Below are 17,690 nucleotides of genomic sequence, written 5' to 3'. Positions count from 1 at the left end.
AATAGCAAGACACCACTTTAACCGCATTAAATAGTCACATGTAACATTTTGTGTAGTCTTGAAACAGGTTTCTTGAATAACGGTCTCTGAAGAAGTCAAGGCTGTGTGTGAGAAGATGATGTTTGGTGTCGATTCTGGTGAGGTTACTTTGGATGAAGAGTATAGTCTCAAAGTGAGAGATGTCAAGGGAGAGAATGTCCTGAAGAAGATCACCAGCCTGCTGCCCCCGAAGCAATGTTGCTTTGCTCTCTATGACTGCAGCTATGAGACTCCAGAAACTGCAAAAGAGCACATGCCACATCATGTGGTAGGCCCCTGTGTTACAGTTGAAGCATCGATGTTTTATCCTTTTAGTTTTGCAGCTGAATGGCATAGACTGTAGAGGAACAGCAACATAATCATGAAAAACTGGATTTCTAAATGTCTTGAACTGCCAGTTGGCTGCAAACTGAATGATAAAAGGCAACAATTATTTCTAGAACATCAATTTCACATCCTCTATTCTGAGGATAAATTGTCCTGATCCTAGTCCTGTGTGTGGCAGTTATGATGAATAAAGACCTTAATGCGGGGCACTTGACTGATAATGATTTATTTTCATATCAGGACTCCTCATGCTGCTCCAGTCAGAGAGAAAATGCCCTTTGCTACTTCATATGGCTTCATTATGGCAGGCTTACCAGGTGAGAGCTGTGCTTTTTGTTTTTTTGTTTTTTTTTCAGATTTTGTCTTGTTCATTTGAGTTTATTTTACACTTCACTTGTATCATATTTTACATCCTTACATGTAGTGAGCAGTTGGTCACGAACTAGGACAATTCCATCAAAGCCATAAACCAAAGAACAAGACTTTTTCTTTTTGGTTTACATTTTCCCACAGCACAGCCAAGGGCATCACAAGGCATATTCAGGTCAGGTCAGTCAGTCATCAATGCTTCGTGAGATGGCCTCTAGAGGGCATCTTTCCCATACATAGGCTCATTTGTGGCGCACCGCAACAAAATTTGTTAATGTATAGAAATTGATCTAAATTGATCTCTAACACGCCTGATGTGCACATCACATCATGTTTGTCATTTAGCGATGCGCAGACCAGCAGCACTGAACTCAATCCAACATTCCTGTGCAGGATCTGTGCTTGTTTTATGCAAATGAGCTGTATGTTCAATTAATCAGCTCTGAACCAGTAAATGTACCCTACACTAGAAAATCCCCCTGGGTTTTCTCAGTCAGTGTTACCTTCTTTACAAATTAATTCTTTGTGGAGAAACTCCACATTTTCCACCTTAATGATATCACAGGTCCACATCTTAGTTTGCTGCATTTTAGCTGTGGGAGAGAGCTGTGCAAATATTGAGTTTGACTTTATGTTTCGTTATGTTCTCCTCAGGTATCATGTATGCATGGCTGATAGATGATGAAGCAGACGAATGTTCTCTTGTGGAGATATTGAAACCAGAAGGAACCATAAAGACCCTTGAGGGGAGAGATTTGTAAGGCCTCCACCATCACGATTAGCCTGCCCAATAACTTTCCCCCTTTCATATCCAGATAGATTTAAAGGAAAAGCAAAGTTTGTAAATGAAATCTTCCTCCTTGGATTGCTTGAACCAGCAAAGTCCTTTCAGAGATGGAACAGGACTAAAGAGAAGGGTTGGGCTCTGGATAGCGCTAGATTTTCCTGTAACACAAAACCCCAATGTTTGTGTCCTACTAAACTGTCCAATCACACTGGTTTGGTTATGAAATGTCTTGTTCAGATGAATCATATTCATCCTTTGAAACGAGTATTCTGTCAAATAAACCATTCAGTAATACCAACAGTTTCTCAAATGTGGTGTGTGTGTGCTGTGTTTTCCATGCCATCAATTTTAAGATGTTGCTCTAGTGATTCGATTTCGACTTCAAAATGATCAAATTAGTGAATTCAGCTGGTGTAGAGTTTTGCTAGGGTAATGAGAAATTAACCAGGTAGTTTCTGGCAGAAGGCAACTCCTCTTTTCCTCTTGTGATCAATTAATTGATCATGCTGTGTGTCTGATTCAAATTCAGAGCCTCAGCGTGTGTCATACTCCTCTGTAGCTCCACTCCATTGTGTTCATGTGACAACAAGGTGCTGGTTTCCTCTGGTTTGATGTCATTTCATTTTTCATACTTGGTCCACCAATCAACTCTCAACTCAAGAAATACAAGATTCAACAGAGAACCCCACAATACTGTGCTTAAACCAACTGGCGTGTTGTCCTGTGTTATTGTGTCAGGATGCAAAGTCAGTTTGAACACATCTTGTCAGTATAGCCCAGGGATGATACACTTGGCAGCCTAAGCAAATATTCTTAAATTCTTGGCAGCAGCAATCGAGAGTACATTAAGAGAAATTATTTACCTGCTGGTAGAAAGAACCCTATGTACCAAATTGACTTAATGTGAAAGTTAACCGGACCCCCGGAGGTGAAATGGTCTTTTTTATTTTTTCAACTCGTGGGAACAAGATCCATCTGGCCACAACTTACTAACTCGTGGGAATGAGATTTTTTACTTTTGCTAAACACTGGAGCGTATTGGTTAGCAACCTTAGAGAAAGATGAAAGACAACAAGCAACAAAATGGCGAATATAGAGGGTGCTATGGAGAGCATAAATATTTCCGACCCTCCATTTTGTCTGAGGATCTCTTATGAAATGTACTGCCCACTACAGCAGGGTGCCCGAAGCTGCTGCTCTATAGTAAGAGTCCCAATCACAAACCATAATTTTCTTCTAAATACAAAGCTTTGGATAGATTTGTGCTGATGGCTTTTTGTCCTGGTAGGTAGGGTGAAAGTACTGTAGTAGAAAAAGAAAAACATTGGGTTGTTTATGTATGGCCGTCATATTCTATAAGTCCAAGAGCCCACTGTGTTAACTTCATGTGTCATAAGAGGGAGTGGCTTATATTTGGTATACTATATAATGTATATGTGCTAGCAGGTTAGGTCTTTTGTGATTTTCACTGGATCTGAAACTAATTCAATATCCTCACAAAATAAAAGTACTCAATTCAACTTACAGCCTTTGCTTTGTCCTAAATATATATAGATTGCGCATTTATAGTAAATACTGCAGAATCATAGTCGGGTAATCACATATAGCTACACTGTAGTTTATTCATTCATACAAATTCAAATTCATACTGTGTTGTTAGCAGTCAGCTACAGAGGGTAGCGTGCCCAAAATGTATTGCATCGTTGTACCATAAAATGTTCCCATCATTCAACCACATAGAAAAGACATACAAAGTAATTGCACAGGTTGATGTACGTTTGACGTACAATCAGTTTCCCTTTTAACACTGAACTATGGGGAAATATTTGGAATATAAGGCAGGGGGATAAATAACTTCTGACATAGCCAGAATCGATGGAATGTGGGTTTCAATAAAGTTTGCAGCAGGATTTCTCCTCTAATCTTACATTGAAATGTTCATAATAAAACATCTGATTTCTAAAGTTGCAACAAATGCAATCAACTACAGTACAAGAAAGAAAAAAAATAGTTTTGGAATGCATAACTATGGTAATCATAAGGCATATTTGGCAGTTTTGTGTAGTGTCCGCAGTCAGCCTCAGTCTTAGACGGACGTTCCTTCCTTCAGCTCCACATACTCTCCCTTGAAAACACACAGAGGAAAGTGTCAAAACAGACAAACGGACCAAACAATGCAAGCAGAGAGATGCAGTCGGGGCAGAGTCGGTGCTCTCACCTTTCCCTCCAGGTGCTCCTGCAGCGTTCTTACTGTGTCCCTCTCTTTGGTCAGCTGCTCCTGAGTGGCTTTGAGGAGCTGCTGGAGCTTGGTGGCTGCCTGGCCCAGGTCTTTGGACAGCTTCTTCTCCTTCTCCAGACGCTCCTATTCAGATAGCAATAGGAAACATTACTTCAGGTCAGCTCAGTAAACTCAAAATAAGAAACCATTTGGACAAGGGCTACCTGCCCACACATGCCACAAGATAAACTGGGGCAGCTCTTCGTTAAAGAGACTGCTGGTAGAACACACCTAGCAAAGTGAAGACAGACGCTTCTGATTGGGGCTGAGGCTCCAATGGGGATAATAATAATAACAATAATAATAATAGAAGTAATATTTGTACAGCACCTATCAATACAGAGTTAAGTGTTTCACTAAAAAAAAAAATAAAAGCTTTACATTTACATGTAATGATTTACAAGATGAATAAAAAATGTGAGCAATAAATAAAAATGTGAATAAATTAAGAAGAACAATAATGCACAAAAGGGCACACAATAATTTACACTAGAATAAAAACAGAATACAGGTAGCAGATCAAGTTAAAGACAGGAGAACACCGAGTTGGCCAGGTCATTTCAGAGCCTAGAGATGGAGAAAGCTCAATCAACTGTAAACTTCAGCCTAGTCTGTGGAACGACCACAGAGGATCTGAAGCTGCTGTTAAAAGCTCTGAGATACTGCAAGACACTGGTCCAAATCATGCCTTAAATGTGATCAATACAACTTTAAACACAGTCCTGAATTGCACTGGTAGCCAGTGAAGTAAAGATGGGAGTAAGCCGTCTTTTCTCAGTTCCTGTCTGGAGTCTGGCTGGCTGCAGCATTCTGGACTAACTGTTATCTGGACACACCCTGCTGGGTTAGACAGTTGCACTGGGAGTTACAATAGTTCAGTAGTGACAAAATAAAGGTTAGTTTTTACAATGTAATTTGTTACAGCACCTTTAGCAGAGCGATATCCTCTGTGTCCGCCTGTGGTGAATCTCCAGCAGTCTGCAGGAGATCCAGTTGAGCCTGAAGTTCTGATACAGTCTTCTGGGCCTGGGATATGACAGCACATTGGACAATGATGTTACCCACTGACTGTTCCTACCACTCTAGCACTGATCATCAGCTGAATGTCCCCGATTTCATAACTACTGTGATAAGAGCCATAAGGACACACCTACAGTATTTACCTAATGGCTGCTACAGAAGGTAATAGACTGTACCTGTTCAAACTCCTCAGACAGCTGCTGTCTCCGAGCCTCCTCCCCCTGCAGCTTCTCTGTTGACTGACTCAACTCATACTGGACCTGATGACAGACAAATACAGGCACACACAATAAATATACACAGACAAATGTTCAACACATACATGCGTGTATGTAAACACTCTTGTGCCAAAACATCACTGCAACCCACCCACACACACGCACACAAGCTGTTCAACCTGTATGCCAAGTTAGTTTCCCTTTCGGACCAATTCAGGCAAAAGGCTCAAGGCAAAAACAAATTTTGTTGCCGTTAGGAATCAACTCAAAACAAACATCTGAAAACTGAAGAGGAAAAGTGAGCATGCCGAGGAAACATGAGAAACAGCAGTGGTTAGGGTTATGTGGAGCAGAGAGCACACTCGGTCAATGCAAACAGTGGTTAGCGTAAACAGCTGCTTGGTCTGGGAAGTACTGGACAGACTGGAAATACTGCACTTCTTTAACAGAGTAATTTGTTGCTCAATATCCGCGTACTGTGGCAACATCCTTCACTCAGGACACGGTTTTGACTAAGTCTGTTAGGCACAGACTGCCTCCTAATCCCAATAGGTCCAAATAAAACTGCAGTACGCACATCCATAATACAGATTCCTTCTTTGAGTTTTCTGCCAAATAGACCCTAGCCCTACTTTCTTTGAGTTTGTGGCCTAGTCAGTGGCGTCCGCTGTCCAGTACTCTCCGACAAAAGTGAAGGGTGCCTGTGACCTGTGCACCCTGACCTGACTGGGTTGAGCCTCAGCTGGGCCGTTCTGCTCTGGCTGAGCCCGCATCGTGACCTCGCTCAGCTGCTCTCTGACCTGAAATGGGAAGCCGTTGCTAGTCACTGGTTACATAACCTCCAATCATCCATGAATCCCTTTAGCGTTACACATCACTGGTTACCGTCCCTAGCCGGTCGTGTGGATCAGGGAGACATTCCTACGAATTCCTTGAAATGGTCTCACAGAAATCACTTGCACAGGGAACCGAATGTGTGAATACTGCTGTTCGGAAGATGGAAATGTAGGTTAAGCATGTAGATTCACCTGTGTTAGCTCTTCCTTGTGTGCCTGGGCCTCCTTCTGGGCCGAGTCCAGCTGGCTCTGACACTCTGACAGCAGCAGCTTCAACTACAAAGCACACGACAGAGAAGAAAAGATTTCACACATGGGATGACTATTGCTTTAAATACACGACAAGTAGTAAGTAAGTAGTAAGTATCTTTTTATAGAATTCAGCAGAAAACAAACATGAATGCATGCGGTAAAGCATATTTAATACTGAAACTACTTTTCCCAAAACATTTCAACAAATATTTATATAAAATAATATTAATCAATTATTTGAAATTTTGCTAAAAGAATAAATACAGACAGACAACGAAATGTATTACCTAGTTAAAAAAAGCATATTTTTTTAATTTAAAGAATACATTTGAAAACGGCAATCTGTTGGTGGCCTGTAGACTGTACTAGTGAACTGCACATGTACCTGTGCCATCTCCTCAGAGTTCCCCTGGCCGTCTGAGGCAGACTCTGACTGCTTCTCCAGCTGGGCCTCCAGAAGCATCACCTGCTCCTTCAACTGTAGAGAGATCCAAAGAGACCATTTTATATAGTAGAACACATCTCCCAACCCACCGGCTTACCCGAGGGGGCGATTACAACTGTGTGTGGCAAAATCCCCACCTGCTCTATACTTTGGTTTTCTGCCTTCAAGCTCTCAACAGCCGCCTCCAACGTGTGGGCCTTCTCTGAAGCCTGGTAGTGTGTGAGAGGGTGTCATTAGGCAAAAAAAAGCAAAGCAAGGTGTAGCTGACGGTGAACCAATGTCAACGTCACATTCAACTCAAGAGGGTATTATAATACATAGAACTCACCATTCTCAACTGCTCCTCTGAGTCAGCCATCTTGGTTTTCCATACCAGCTCTTCCTCCTCCACACTCTTCTGCAGGTCTTTCAGCATTCCTTCCTGAAGGACAAGGGAAACAATGATGGGATAATATGAGTCCATAAACACACAAACCAATGCACATATGCCATTGCCGTATTCAGAGATAGATTGTTGAATGTATATAAATTGGTCGCATGTCAATCACCGTTTCAGCCAAGACTGTCCTGTACTGTTCGCACTCAGCCTGCAGTGTGCCGTGGCTCTCCTCAGCCTCCTTCAGTTTCCCGAGCAACTCCTGAAAGACACAAAGCACAATCAGAACCTCTTCCGACAGGCAAATTCAAACCAGCATCAAGTAATAGTATATGATCATGGCTTACGGGCAACTCTGTGCTCGACTGAGACTCCTGGCTCTGCTGGCTGTGGGCGAGATCCTCCTGAGCTTTCTGCGCAAAGTCTTGTAACCAGTTGGCCTGAGCCGTGGGAAAGCACATAAGACATGAATAATTAACACAAATGTTATTTTACAGAGATTATTCAGCGACTCTTTTTGTGAAACCCATGGCACGATTCCTACCTGCTCTGTCTCTAGGGGTATCTGTGGGAAGAGTCTCTGGAGAGTTTCTTTGGCTTCAGTTTGAAATGCTGTCAGTTGTACCATCAAGTCCTGCTGAAGAGCAAATGACATGATCAGGGAGGTGATTAATAGCAAAGCTGTAAAATCAGTGTCACTAGATAAGTCCTGCGGCTGTAAATAGACTCTTACGCCATCGATAGCTGGTGATTTTTCCCTCGCTTCCCTCAGCTCCTCTTGTAGTGATGTGACCAGGGCATCCCTCTCAGTCAGACTAGCCAGAGAACCAAAATGGGACAGAGGTAAGATGTAAGGTCTAAACAGAACTGATAATATGTGTCCATTTTGCTACGAGAGACTCAGTTATTTACCTGCTCTGTAGTAGTGCCAGCTCTGCAGAGTTATCTGACGGCTGAAACAGAAAAGAAGTGCAAAGAGGTCACTGGGACTGATTATGTTGCTGTACTGCGGGGTGGCTGTAGAGGGAGAAGCATGAAACACACTGAAGGGTAAGCTTACCGGTGTGTTCTTAAGTTGCTCCATCTCTTCTTTGACATTTTTAAGTTCATCCTGAAGTGATGCTATAAGGCTGGCATCCTCACTAAAATGAATAGGGACAGAGTTTGGATAAATATCTGAAAAGTACTAATAATCAGAAATCAGACAAATAAGTGGCAAGTCTAAAGGACCGTACCTGTCATTTCTTTGCTGTAGCTCAACAGCGGTATTTTCCTGCTGGAACAGCAAATTGTGATTAGCAGTGCCATTGCCCAAATCATTGTATCAAGAAAAAAAAATATTCCTCCTGAATAATCAAGGAGTGATATTAGTTAGGACTTATCTACATGTCAAAGGATGAAAAGACAGATGCTTCCAGCACTTACAGCTGCTTCCTGCTTCATGTGTAGCTGCTTCAGTTCCTCATGGAGCGTGTTTAACTGGTTGTCCCTCTCCTGGAGGCTGAAAGAAGATATATGCTTTTAACTAATGACTGGAACACCTCTGGATCTGATGTTAACACTGAAGCAGGGAAGATCAAACACTTACCTGAGCTTTAGCTGTTCCAGTTCTGCAGCATTCACCTACAAAAACACAAATGACGGACACCTTTAGAAATAAAGTCTATGGTGTGGTCAGCCTTCTGGCCATTTTACCAAAGTTAAAGAGTCTCTAAAGACAAAGGTGCCTTGCCTGGTTGTTATCCTCTTCCTTTTGGTTCTGACTGGCCTCTAGCAGTGAGTTGATGGAGGCCACCTGCTGTTCAAGCTGGCTCTTCTCCGCCTGTGTCTGCTCTAGCTGAGCAGTGAGGGCATCCACCTGGGCAGAGTGCTCCCTGACCTCAGACTCCATTCTCCCCATATGCACCTGAAGTTCTGCAAGGACAAGGATCACTGTCAAAACACAGCACTCACTACCCATTTCACAATACTTGGTATTCTTGTTAGCCCACCGCTGGTCCCAGCAAAATCCCCCACAGCCCATTAGTTGTACAAAAGTAATATGTAGCATCTAAGATCCAATTAATTTCCACCTTTCATCCTTCACTCTTTGTCTGTCAAATAAAGTCCCATGCCTCCTCATATGTATGACCTGCTAATTACTATGATCCCATACTCTTCCAGAGGCCACTCCCTTTCCCTGACCTGAGAGGGTGCTGTTGTCCTGCTGGGCCTTCTCCATGTTGGCCTGCAGGCTGCTGTTGCTGCTCTGCGCTGTCCTCAGCTCCTCACACACCTCCTCCAGTCTCCTCTGTAAAGCCTGCTCGCTCTCCGCATGGCTGGTCTGAACGACAGAAATTTGTCAGACAGCAGGGGGCAGCAGAGACTCACTACATTATCCCACTTGGCCGTGGTAACATGCAAGTCTATAGTAGTGCATGTGGATCATGTCCCACTTCTGGTAGGAATCATCAAAATAGCAGCTTTTTCCACAGTCAAAACAAAAACAGTAATTATAGTACTTTACTAGATAATTCCAGATTTTCCCCATGTAGTAGAATATCCTTTGGCCTGAGAGTAATGTATGGCTGCTGAAATGATAATGCAGTTTGGTCCTGTGCAAAATGCATCAGGCAAAAGAATCCTTCTTTAGATTTTGTTTTATTTGGATTTTTTTTGACTGAGATTGAGATTTGAGATGATTTGGCCATCAATTGCTGCACTTACACATATGACCGATTCAGTAGCAGCAGCTAAATATTGCTGATGTTTGTATGGTGATTACCAGAGAGCCCAGCTACACATTCAAATTTCACAACAGACTCCTCTATAGTTAAAATTGGTTTGTAGGAAAAAAAAGAACATCATTCATTCATCATTCGAGAGCCCTGAACATGTGTATATTGACTTACTGCCTGAGCCATTGCATAACATGTCGATAGACCTTAAACTCCTGGAAGGGATGTTAGTAAATGATTAGACAAAGCGAACACTTGACTGTCAGGAAGTGCTGACTCACTTGGTCCACATGTACCATAATAGTTCAAACAAACAGCATTCCATTAGTATGAGATTGTGTAGGCTGATAGCCTGCGCAAGTAATGTACAGCAAATGGATAGATGCAGACGCAGGGGTGTGCTTCATGTCTGAAAGTCACGTGTGTCCAGATGTAGTGTCAGAGTGTGCCTGCTCTTTTACATACAGTAATAGAGGGCTGGACTGGAGTGATGCTCGGGCATGCACGCATTCCAGCTGGTGCTGAAAAGCATTTCCCCTGCAGCCCCGTTATTGTGTGGCTGCATTCCAGCCCAGCCCAAGGCTCTGTGATTACAAGGCTATCAAACTTCCCATAACACAGCATTAGTGGGCTGGGGGACAGGTGGGCAAGGCTGGAGAAACTCTGAAAACTAACTGGCTGCCCAAACAAGAAATTCTACTGATGCAGCATTAAGAAGGCCGGAGTCAAGTTAGAATCATCATGAGCACAGTAATTGTAACAGAGATGGTGTGGTGTTCCCACGGGCCAGTCCAACCTGCTGCAAGGAGAGCTGCTTCTCAGTAGCGGAGACCTTGGCCTCCAGGCCCCTCCTGATGTGCTCATCAGCCTGCAGACTCTCCGTCTTCTCCCCAAGATCCTTGGTCAGCTTAGCACAGTCCTGACGCAGCTTGGCCAGCTCCGCATTTTGTCTGAGAAAGCCACAGAGAGAGAGGGAGAGGGAGAGAGAGTCAGGACACATGCTCTACACAAACACAGGCTGAGCTCAGGCCTGGCCCCCAGTCTGGACACCATCAGACTCCACAGACATACCTTTGAGTTCATAATGACACCTACTGTACTCCATCTACACTTTAATGAAACTCTGACCAAATCTCAGTGTCGAGAGGTAAAATACATGCCATTATGGATCCGCTACTAACTGATTCTCAGTTATTGTCAATTCCTGTTCCCACACTAATTCAGACATCCTCCAGTCGTACTCCCATCCAGGGTCTGGGAAACACTCACTTGCTCTCAGCCTGACTGGTGGCCTGGTTCAGGGCGTCGCGGAGAATGGAGTTCTCCTGCTGCAGACGGGCCAGTTGGGCATTGGGGCCTTTTTCCAGTTGGTCCTGCAGGCCAAGGATCTGCCAGAGTATTTTGAAATGTATGGAAATGAATGAGCAGCCAATAAGCCATAAGCGACTCATGCTCCTTGAAATGTTGTTTAGCATTATATTTGGGCATTTAATGAAAAACCATTAAGTGCATCCTAAATTTCACTTCAAAGAGGTAGCACCAATATTGCACACTGAAATCTGAATTATATGTTGAAAAATTAAAATATTTGTGTATGAGAACAGACCTTTGCGTTGAGCCTCTGGGTCTGGGCTACATGGTCCTGGTAACTGGCCTGCATGCGAGCTTGCAGAGCAATCATCTCTTGCTCCCGCTTACTCAGCTGGGAACTCAGCCTCGTCTCCACACTGGCCACCTTGGACTTCTCAGCAGACAGCTCCTGATTGACAGAAAGGAAGGAACCGTCAGATTGTGTCTGTGGCCAACAATCAAGAGCCATTTAAGGAAGTCTGCATCACTTTGTCCCCTTGCTGGGAGTAGACAAGTGACCATTGGTCATTTCTACATGTAGAATCAGCTCTGGACAAGGCTGGCCAATCCCCACAGTGCTTTGTAGGGCTAGCAAAAGCAAATCTGCATTCTAAGAGAAAATTACAGATGCTGTCAAGATCCTACCACCCTTATTCCATATAAGGTTTTTTTTGCTTAAATTGATTTGATTCAGAAGTTAAATTTAATTTAGATCTTTGTTAATTGAAATACTGTTCATTGCCTACGTGAGAAATGGCTAACTAGCAAGTTAGATTTACACCATGCTTTTTACTGTCCAAGTTGTTCAATCAAGTTTTGTGCATTGGTTTAAGAGCCAGTGGCTTGACCCAAATAACACCATGGCAGCCTAGGCCTGACTCCCTCTCAAAGTTCAACTTAAAAGGAAATAGTGAATTTCAGTGTTTTGTCTAACCTTGGAGAGATCTCTCAGACGGTTCTTGGCCGCAGTAGCATCCTCTTGTTCTGCTGCCAGCTGTCTCTCCCTCTCATCCAGTTGTTTCTTCAGCATGGCCACTGGGTCTCCTTTCTGAGTTGCCTGAAAAAAAAAACACACACACACACAAAGGCAGTGAGAACTGAGAGTTGGTCACCATCCAAGTCTCACAAACATTCAGCAACCCATAATGTGCCTGGACATTTCAGCTGGTGTTCTCAGTGTAACAGGCATCTGTTCCCCGTCACCTATAGCAGTCTCCCATACCGTGTGCCACGTGTCCTGAATGATGCCGGCCTTCTCAGACAGGATCTCGATGAGCCTGTGAGCCTCTCCCTCACTGAACACCATGCTACTGATGGTGGAGACCAGAGCCTTGTAGGGCAGATACAGCGGGGCATCAGCAGAATCCACCACTGCAGCTACAGAAACAAAGACAAAGCATTCCAATGAAACACGCAGTACCAAAGCAATAAAGAGTGACATTAGCAAAATATAAGAAATTCTCAACAAGTCCAGATAGTTTGAATACTGATTTATTTCATGGTTATGTTGAATGGTAAAGGCAGATATTTTTGAGGGCCTCATTAGACAGCCACAATAAACCTGAATTCCATCGCTGCCTCAGGAAACAACCGGGTTGTGAGTTCTCCTTTGGGGCCGGGGCCCTGGGCAGCTTGGGCTGGCAAAATGATGGGGCACTGTGGCACCAGGCAGAGACAACCCTCAGGCAGAGGAGAAACCCTCCCATTGTTGGGGCACTGAGAGCCTTTGTCAGCTAACAAAACAGGGCAGTGGTGTTTGGACAGGCCGACGTGCTCTATGCCCTCTAGAGTTGAGCGCCAGACATTACCCACCTCTGCCCACTGGCACTACTTCCCATAGATACACAGCTTGAGGTTCATCCGTACTGACAAGGCATTACTGCCTCTTAGATGCGTGTGTGTGCATGTGTGTGTCAGTTGTAGAGACATGCCCCCACTCCCACCTCCAAACGCTTTCTAGTCTGAGAGCTATACTATCACCAGTGTTATGGCTGATGTAGTTCCTGCCTAGACAACTATTTCCATCAATCAAAAGAGAGGGCTAATTTTAACAATGATCATTCGAGGGTCACAACAATATCTTGATATATCCATTGTCAGGGCACTGTGGTTCTGATCACTGCTTAGTTTTGGTTACTTATAATGTTGGTTACTTGTAATGTTGGTGGAATTTATGCGTATTCTACTGTTGCACACATAAGTCACTATATAGTGTCAGCTAAATATCTGACAATTAACATTTCATTGTATAAATCACAATTCGCCAATTTGACCACATGTCCTGAATTGTCCTTCTGTGCACAGGCCAAGACAAAAGATTGTAACTGAAAATTATAGGCCTTAACTTTGAATCTAGTTTACTGTGATGTTTTCTAAAGAAAGAATATAGTTAGACCATGCTTTTTTAAAAGACTCATCTAATCAAGCAGACTAACTAGGAATATTCATATCATTTACTGCAACAGACTGGGGAAGCAGTTGCAGAGAGAGGAGGGAGACATGGTTACGCAGTCACAACTAGAAGCTAAGTTTTACACTGTTGGCCACTGAGCAGCAACAACTGCAGCTGCAACAACTGAATATTCAGTGCCTTGGTCAAGGGTACTGTAGTGGTAATTGTGTGTGGGGGATGCATTTTATTCATGTCCCATGCCTAGATTTCCTGCAGATTTCAGCTGGCAACCTTGTGGGGCACCATCTTACCTTTGATAACCATTAGCATGTCACTGCCCACATTGGGCTAGCGCCACCCCAAAACTGGCCAGTATACATTTCTCAAATAACATCTGCTTACCAGGCTCAGATTTTTTCTTAGAGGCCTTCTTCTTGGGTTCCTGTGCTTTTGCTGCAACAGTGGCAGTCTGCTGAGATCCCACTGGGGGCACTGCCATCACTGGGACCTCCTTGGTGACAGCCTCTAACACTGGGGAAGGCTTGGGCACCACAGCAGACTTGGAGGGAGCTGGAGAAGACTTGGCTGGGGGTTGAGAAGACTTAGCCTGGGCTGCAGCAGACTTGGCTGGGGCTGGAGCAGATTTGGCTGGGACTGAAACAGACTTGGCTGGGGCTGGGACTGGCTTGGCTGGTGCAGGAGCAGACTTGGCTGGGGCAGGGGTAGGGGCAGACTTGGCTGGGGCAGGGGCAGGAGCAGACTTGGCTGGGGCAGGGGCAGAAACAACTGGGGCTGTTTGGGTAGAGGCTGGCTCCACCTTGGCAACCTTTTTCTTCTTCTTTTCTTTAGGTGAGGGAGCAGGTGAGGACTCAGCAACAACAGGGCTTGGGGCAGCAGCAGCTTTGGGCTGGGCGTCTGCAGATGCTAGGGTTGGAGTTGGTTTAGGCTCAGAGGCAGGGACAGGTTCAGGGGCAGGAGCAGCAGCTACAACTGGGGCAGAAGCAGGTTCAGGGACTGGGTCATCTGCAGCAGCCTCTGGGATTACCTCCGGCTCCGGGATCTTTCCATTGGGCTTTTCTTCCTTCTTCTTACCTCGGTTCTTCTTCTCAGATGCCTTGTCCTTCTTCTTCTTCTCAGCGCGAAGGGGCTGCATCTTACCCAACTCTCGACGTTGCTTAGCCAGTGCCTCTTCATAAGAGGTTTCCTTCATGGAGAAGGTGGAGACTAAAGCAATCCCTATGGCAGAGATTACCATGAATCCACCAAACACCATGATCCCAAGGGTCTGGGGGTCATAGATATCCATTGTTCAGTTTTGGTTATCCTGTCAAAGAGAAAAACATAATACCAGAGTTGTCAACACAATGATGTTGAAAAGGATGTAGACTACCTGTTTTCAACTAAAATCAAAAAATATTCTCCTTTTAGCAAACAGAAGGAAAGTTCCAAAAGAAACAGTTTAATGTAGACAAGCACAGACCATGGGGAAAAAAGTATTTAACATAATCAAGGGTTAAAAAAAAGTCTTCCTGTTCCTGTGCTTTAATCTTGCTTGGTTTGTTTCTCAAGTGCAAACAAAAGCTTAACAATTCATAAACAAGCCAAAACTCTAGTAACTGCACCTTCCTGGCAGTATTTCAAGAGGAATAGTAACACTAACGTTTCTCTGCCTGGGCAATATGAAACTGAATGCAGCTGTGCTTCGGTAACAGAGCTGTTAATATGATAGGATTCTGACTAATACTGTGTGGAGGGCAAACACAGCCTTTTAGTTAACCCAAAAGGCCTCAAGATGTCGCTGTTATTCATTTTCATTTACCTTGAGTCTGAACACAGACAATACATAACAGAGGAAATCTTCACAGCATACCATGCCACAAATAGCAGATGGTCAAAAATAGGTTTGCATACAATGTCTTCCTCCTTGGGGAAAATGGATATATGGAAAGAAAATTCACTCAAAAGCTCAAATTCACCCTCAAAATTAACTTAAGTCTCACACAGACCACTGAATTCCCAAGTCCAGTATTGGGCCTTCTGATAAAGTGCAAGAACTGGAACTTACCAAGTTAAACAAAGTAAATACAACTTAATATAAGCAACATGTGGAGGATGTTTGAGCTACGTTTTAGTATGCTTTAAAATTAAAAACTTCTATTTACTTCTATATACATATTTGTAGATCCTATGCATCTTCAGTGTTCTTAAAAGGACAGATACTAATGAACTTTCGTGTTCAAATTTGTCTCTTATCCCCTAGACACTGGCCACTGTAGCAGATGGATTCAAAGCTTTTTAACCATCCAATTTCACTATTTTACCAGCCAAATATGCATTTTAGTGGGAAAAAAACACTCCAGATGATAGATGCCATCCAAAGTGGCTGGCAGAGTACAAAAATTTACAGCCAAAATTACCAGCTTTTGGCTGGCTGCTAGTGTTAATTTCCTGCCCTGTAACGGCTATCCCCTAAAGGTTCTTTTAGAGCTCAGGTCACAAACCAGAATGTTTAGCCTGCAGGGAGGAAAGTTGGCTGAGGTAATGTGGGAAACAGCAGGGAGGCTGAAACACCCCTCTTACATTTATTCTTGCAACAAAAATCAATCATATCATATCTAATATTTGGGATTGGGAAGTGATTGTCAAAAATATTGAAATGCAAAAAAAGTTGCGAGCACCATGTTAGCTAACAACAACTTTATGTCAGAGCAGTGCAAAACTGCTGAACTACTTCAGTGGAGTCCAAACAGTCCAGAGTCCCCATTCATTACAACGTCTAAAGCCAGAAACGAAAGGGAAGAGTTTGTCCTGCCTCCTAATCTGTGATGTCACACTTCAGTGCATCTCCACTCAGAATGAATTGAAAAAGATGATTGTGAGAGTCCCAACTCGGAGTTACTTTCTGGAGATGAAAGTACATGTTCTGGCCCATAAGAGATAGGACTAGTATAAGATAAAGCTCATTCGGGTGTAAAGGTTAAAACAAATATTCTACGAGTCCACAAAGTCAGTCTCTCATTCATAGTCAATGGTATACCTCCAGGGCGTGCATTGTAACAAAGATTGTAGTCTTACCAGTCTGTTTCTATCTTGGAAAGAAAACTGCTCCAGTTCAAAAAAATATCTATAGAACTTGACTATGTCATGGAGACAACATATGCAATGCATCTGTTGCATTGCCCTTTAAATCAGTAGCTGTACGTGTTCCATTTCAATTTAGATTCAGACAGATACAGTGAGGATTATCAGAGTGATTCATCCACAATCTCCCACCTACTGTCCCACTTTATAACACTTACCGTTACACACACTGACCTCCAAGAAAGTATGTTTAGTACTTTATACTAAAAGTATAATACTCTGATTTAATTGAAAAGGAAAAAGGCCTAGTTGATTATGTAATGTCAGAGGACTACTACTATAAATTAACCATTCTCACAAAGACCGAAACAGATACAGATTAATTATGCAAATCTCTTTAATATGATGAAGATGTATCATTATTTGCAAGCTAGCTTTGTAGCTAACACTATATCAATGGACTTGGCTAGCATCCGGCACATTTATTACAGTAGAAAGTGTTGCCTACAGATTGCACTACAAGAGCTATAGTGAAACTATAAACTAAATAGACAGTCAGATCAAATCGCAAAGAATTTAGGCAGCTTTAAACGACTGGCTTCTTGTATTACTTGCTAGGTTTTGAGTTAGCGGCATATAGCTTTTTAAGCTAGCTAACGTTGGCTATCTGAATAAAAATTCCAAGATTCCCACACTTACCTCCTGGTGATGTAGCTACGCTTGCTTGCTTGAGAGGGAATGGAGAGAAGACAGAAAGCTTTGAGTTGTAGACGAAGTCACTCCGGCGTACAGCTATCTATTTATCTAGCTATCTAGCTAACTTGCTTTTTTCCCCGAGCTCTCCCTCAGTCCAGTGGAGAATCCGTGGTCTGTGAAGTCGTGGCACTTTGAGCTGGCTAGACGCGCTGGCCCCGTGCCCTAGATAGCTACCATTAATCCAGAAGCCACCCGATTGGCTGGAATACACTCAACCAGGATATGAACCTGTTGGGAGTTGTAGTCTTCTTCCTGAAACGACAGCATAGACATTCAATGAAAAGGTTCGCTTCGTTTGACCGTCTGTAGTGATTTTTGACGTGTTTTTTCCCCCCTCAGTAATGTCTGATAATTATACAATAACTATTCAGCTCAGTAGCCATTATGGTCGTGACATGATAATGAGAGGTATGCAGGGATGGGACCTCTGCCTATTGGATGTTCGTT

The 17,690-nt window shown here is 43.3% G+C and overlaps 1 protein-coding gene across 5 annotated transcripts; it reads right to left on the bottom strand.

The window, feature by feature from the left end:
• Positions 1-3,119: 3,119 nt before the first annotated feature.
• On the bottom strand, positions 3,120-17,361 carry rrbp1a (ribosome binding protein 1a). Of its 5 annotated transcripts, none has more exons than XM_071520228.1 (27): positions 17,187-17,361; positions 13,809-14,730; positions 12,237-12,391; positions 11,949-12,071; positions 11,271-11,423; positions 10,934-11,052; positions 10,461-10,614; positions 9,132-9,270; positions 8,680-8,861; positions 8,536-8,570; positions 8,373-8,448; positions 8,183-8,223; positions 8,008-8,089; positions 7,860-7,900; positions 7,681-7,762; positions 7,492-7,584; positions 7,295-7,387; positions 7,120-7,209; positions 6,900-6,992; positions 6,709-6,780; positions 6,512-6,604; positions 6,067-6,150; positions 5,761-5,838; positions 4,997-5,080; positions 4,728-4,826; positions 3,741-3,884; positions 3,120-3,647 (listed from the first exon to the last, which is right to left on the bottom strand). In XM_071520228.1, exons 2-27 carry the CDS (start codon positions 14,710-14,712, stop codon positions 3,609-3,611), a joined length of 3,348 nt encoding a protein of 1,115 aa, XP_071376329.1. In that variant the 5' UTR covers positions 14,713-14,730; positions 17,187-17,361; the 3' UTR covers positions 3,120-3,608. The 5 variants fall into 5 exon arrangements, with proteins under 5 accessions (XP_071376329.1, XP_071376487.1, XP_071376406.1 ...); XM_071520386.1 differs by having other exon boundaries at positions 7,492-7,581; XM_071520305.1 differs by having other exon boundaries at positions 8,183-8,220.
• Positions 17,362-17,690: the final 329 nt, after the last annotated feature.

Source organism: Centroberyx affinis, unplaced genomic scaffold (genome assembly GCF_046629955.1).
Source record: "Centroberyx affinis isolate AG114_WGS23_722 - 3 ecotype Tasmania unplaced genomic scaffold, CSIRO-AGI_Caff_v1 ptg000008l_1, whole genome shotgun sequence".
NCBI lineage: Eukaryota > Metazoa > Chordata > Actinopteri > Beryciformes > Berycidae > Centroberyx > Centroberyx affinis.
This window is presented reverse-complemented; position numbering and strand designations above follow the sequence as displayed.

Bases quoted from the DNA above. Each gene is read 5' to 3' on its own strand.
- rrbp1a (XM_071520228.1), bottom strand. From the start codon at position 14,712: ATGGATATCTATGACCCCCAGACCCTTGGGATCATGGTGTTTGGTGGA. The intron at 7,763-7,859 runs GTAAATAACTGA...TTCTCTGGCTAG, and splicing joins CTGGCACTACTACAGAGCAG to TCTGACTGAGAGGGATGCCC. The intron at 7,388-7,491 runs GTAGGAATCGTG...CCCACGGCTCAG, and splicing joins TACCCCTAGAGACAGAGCAG to GCCAACTGGTTACAAGACTT.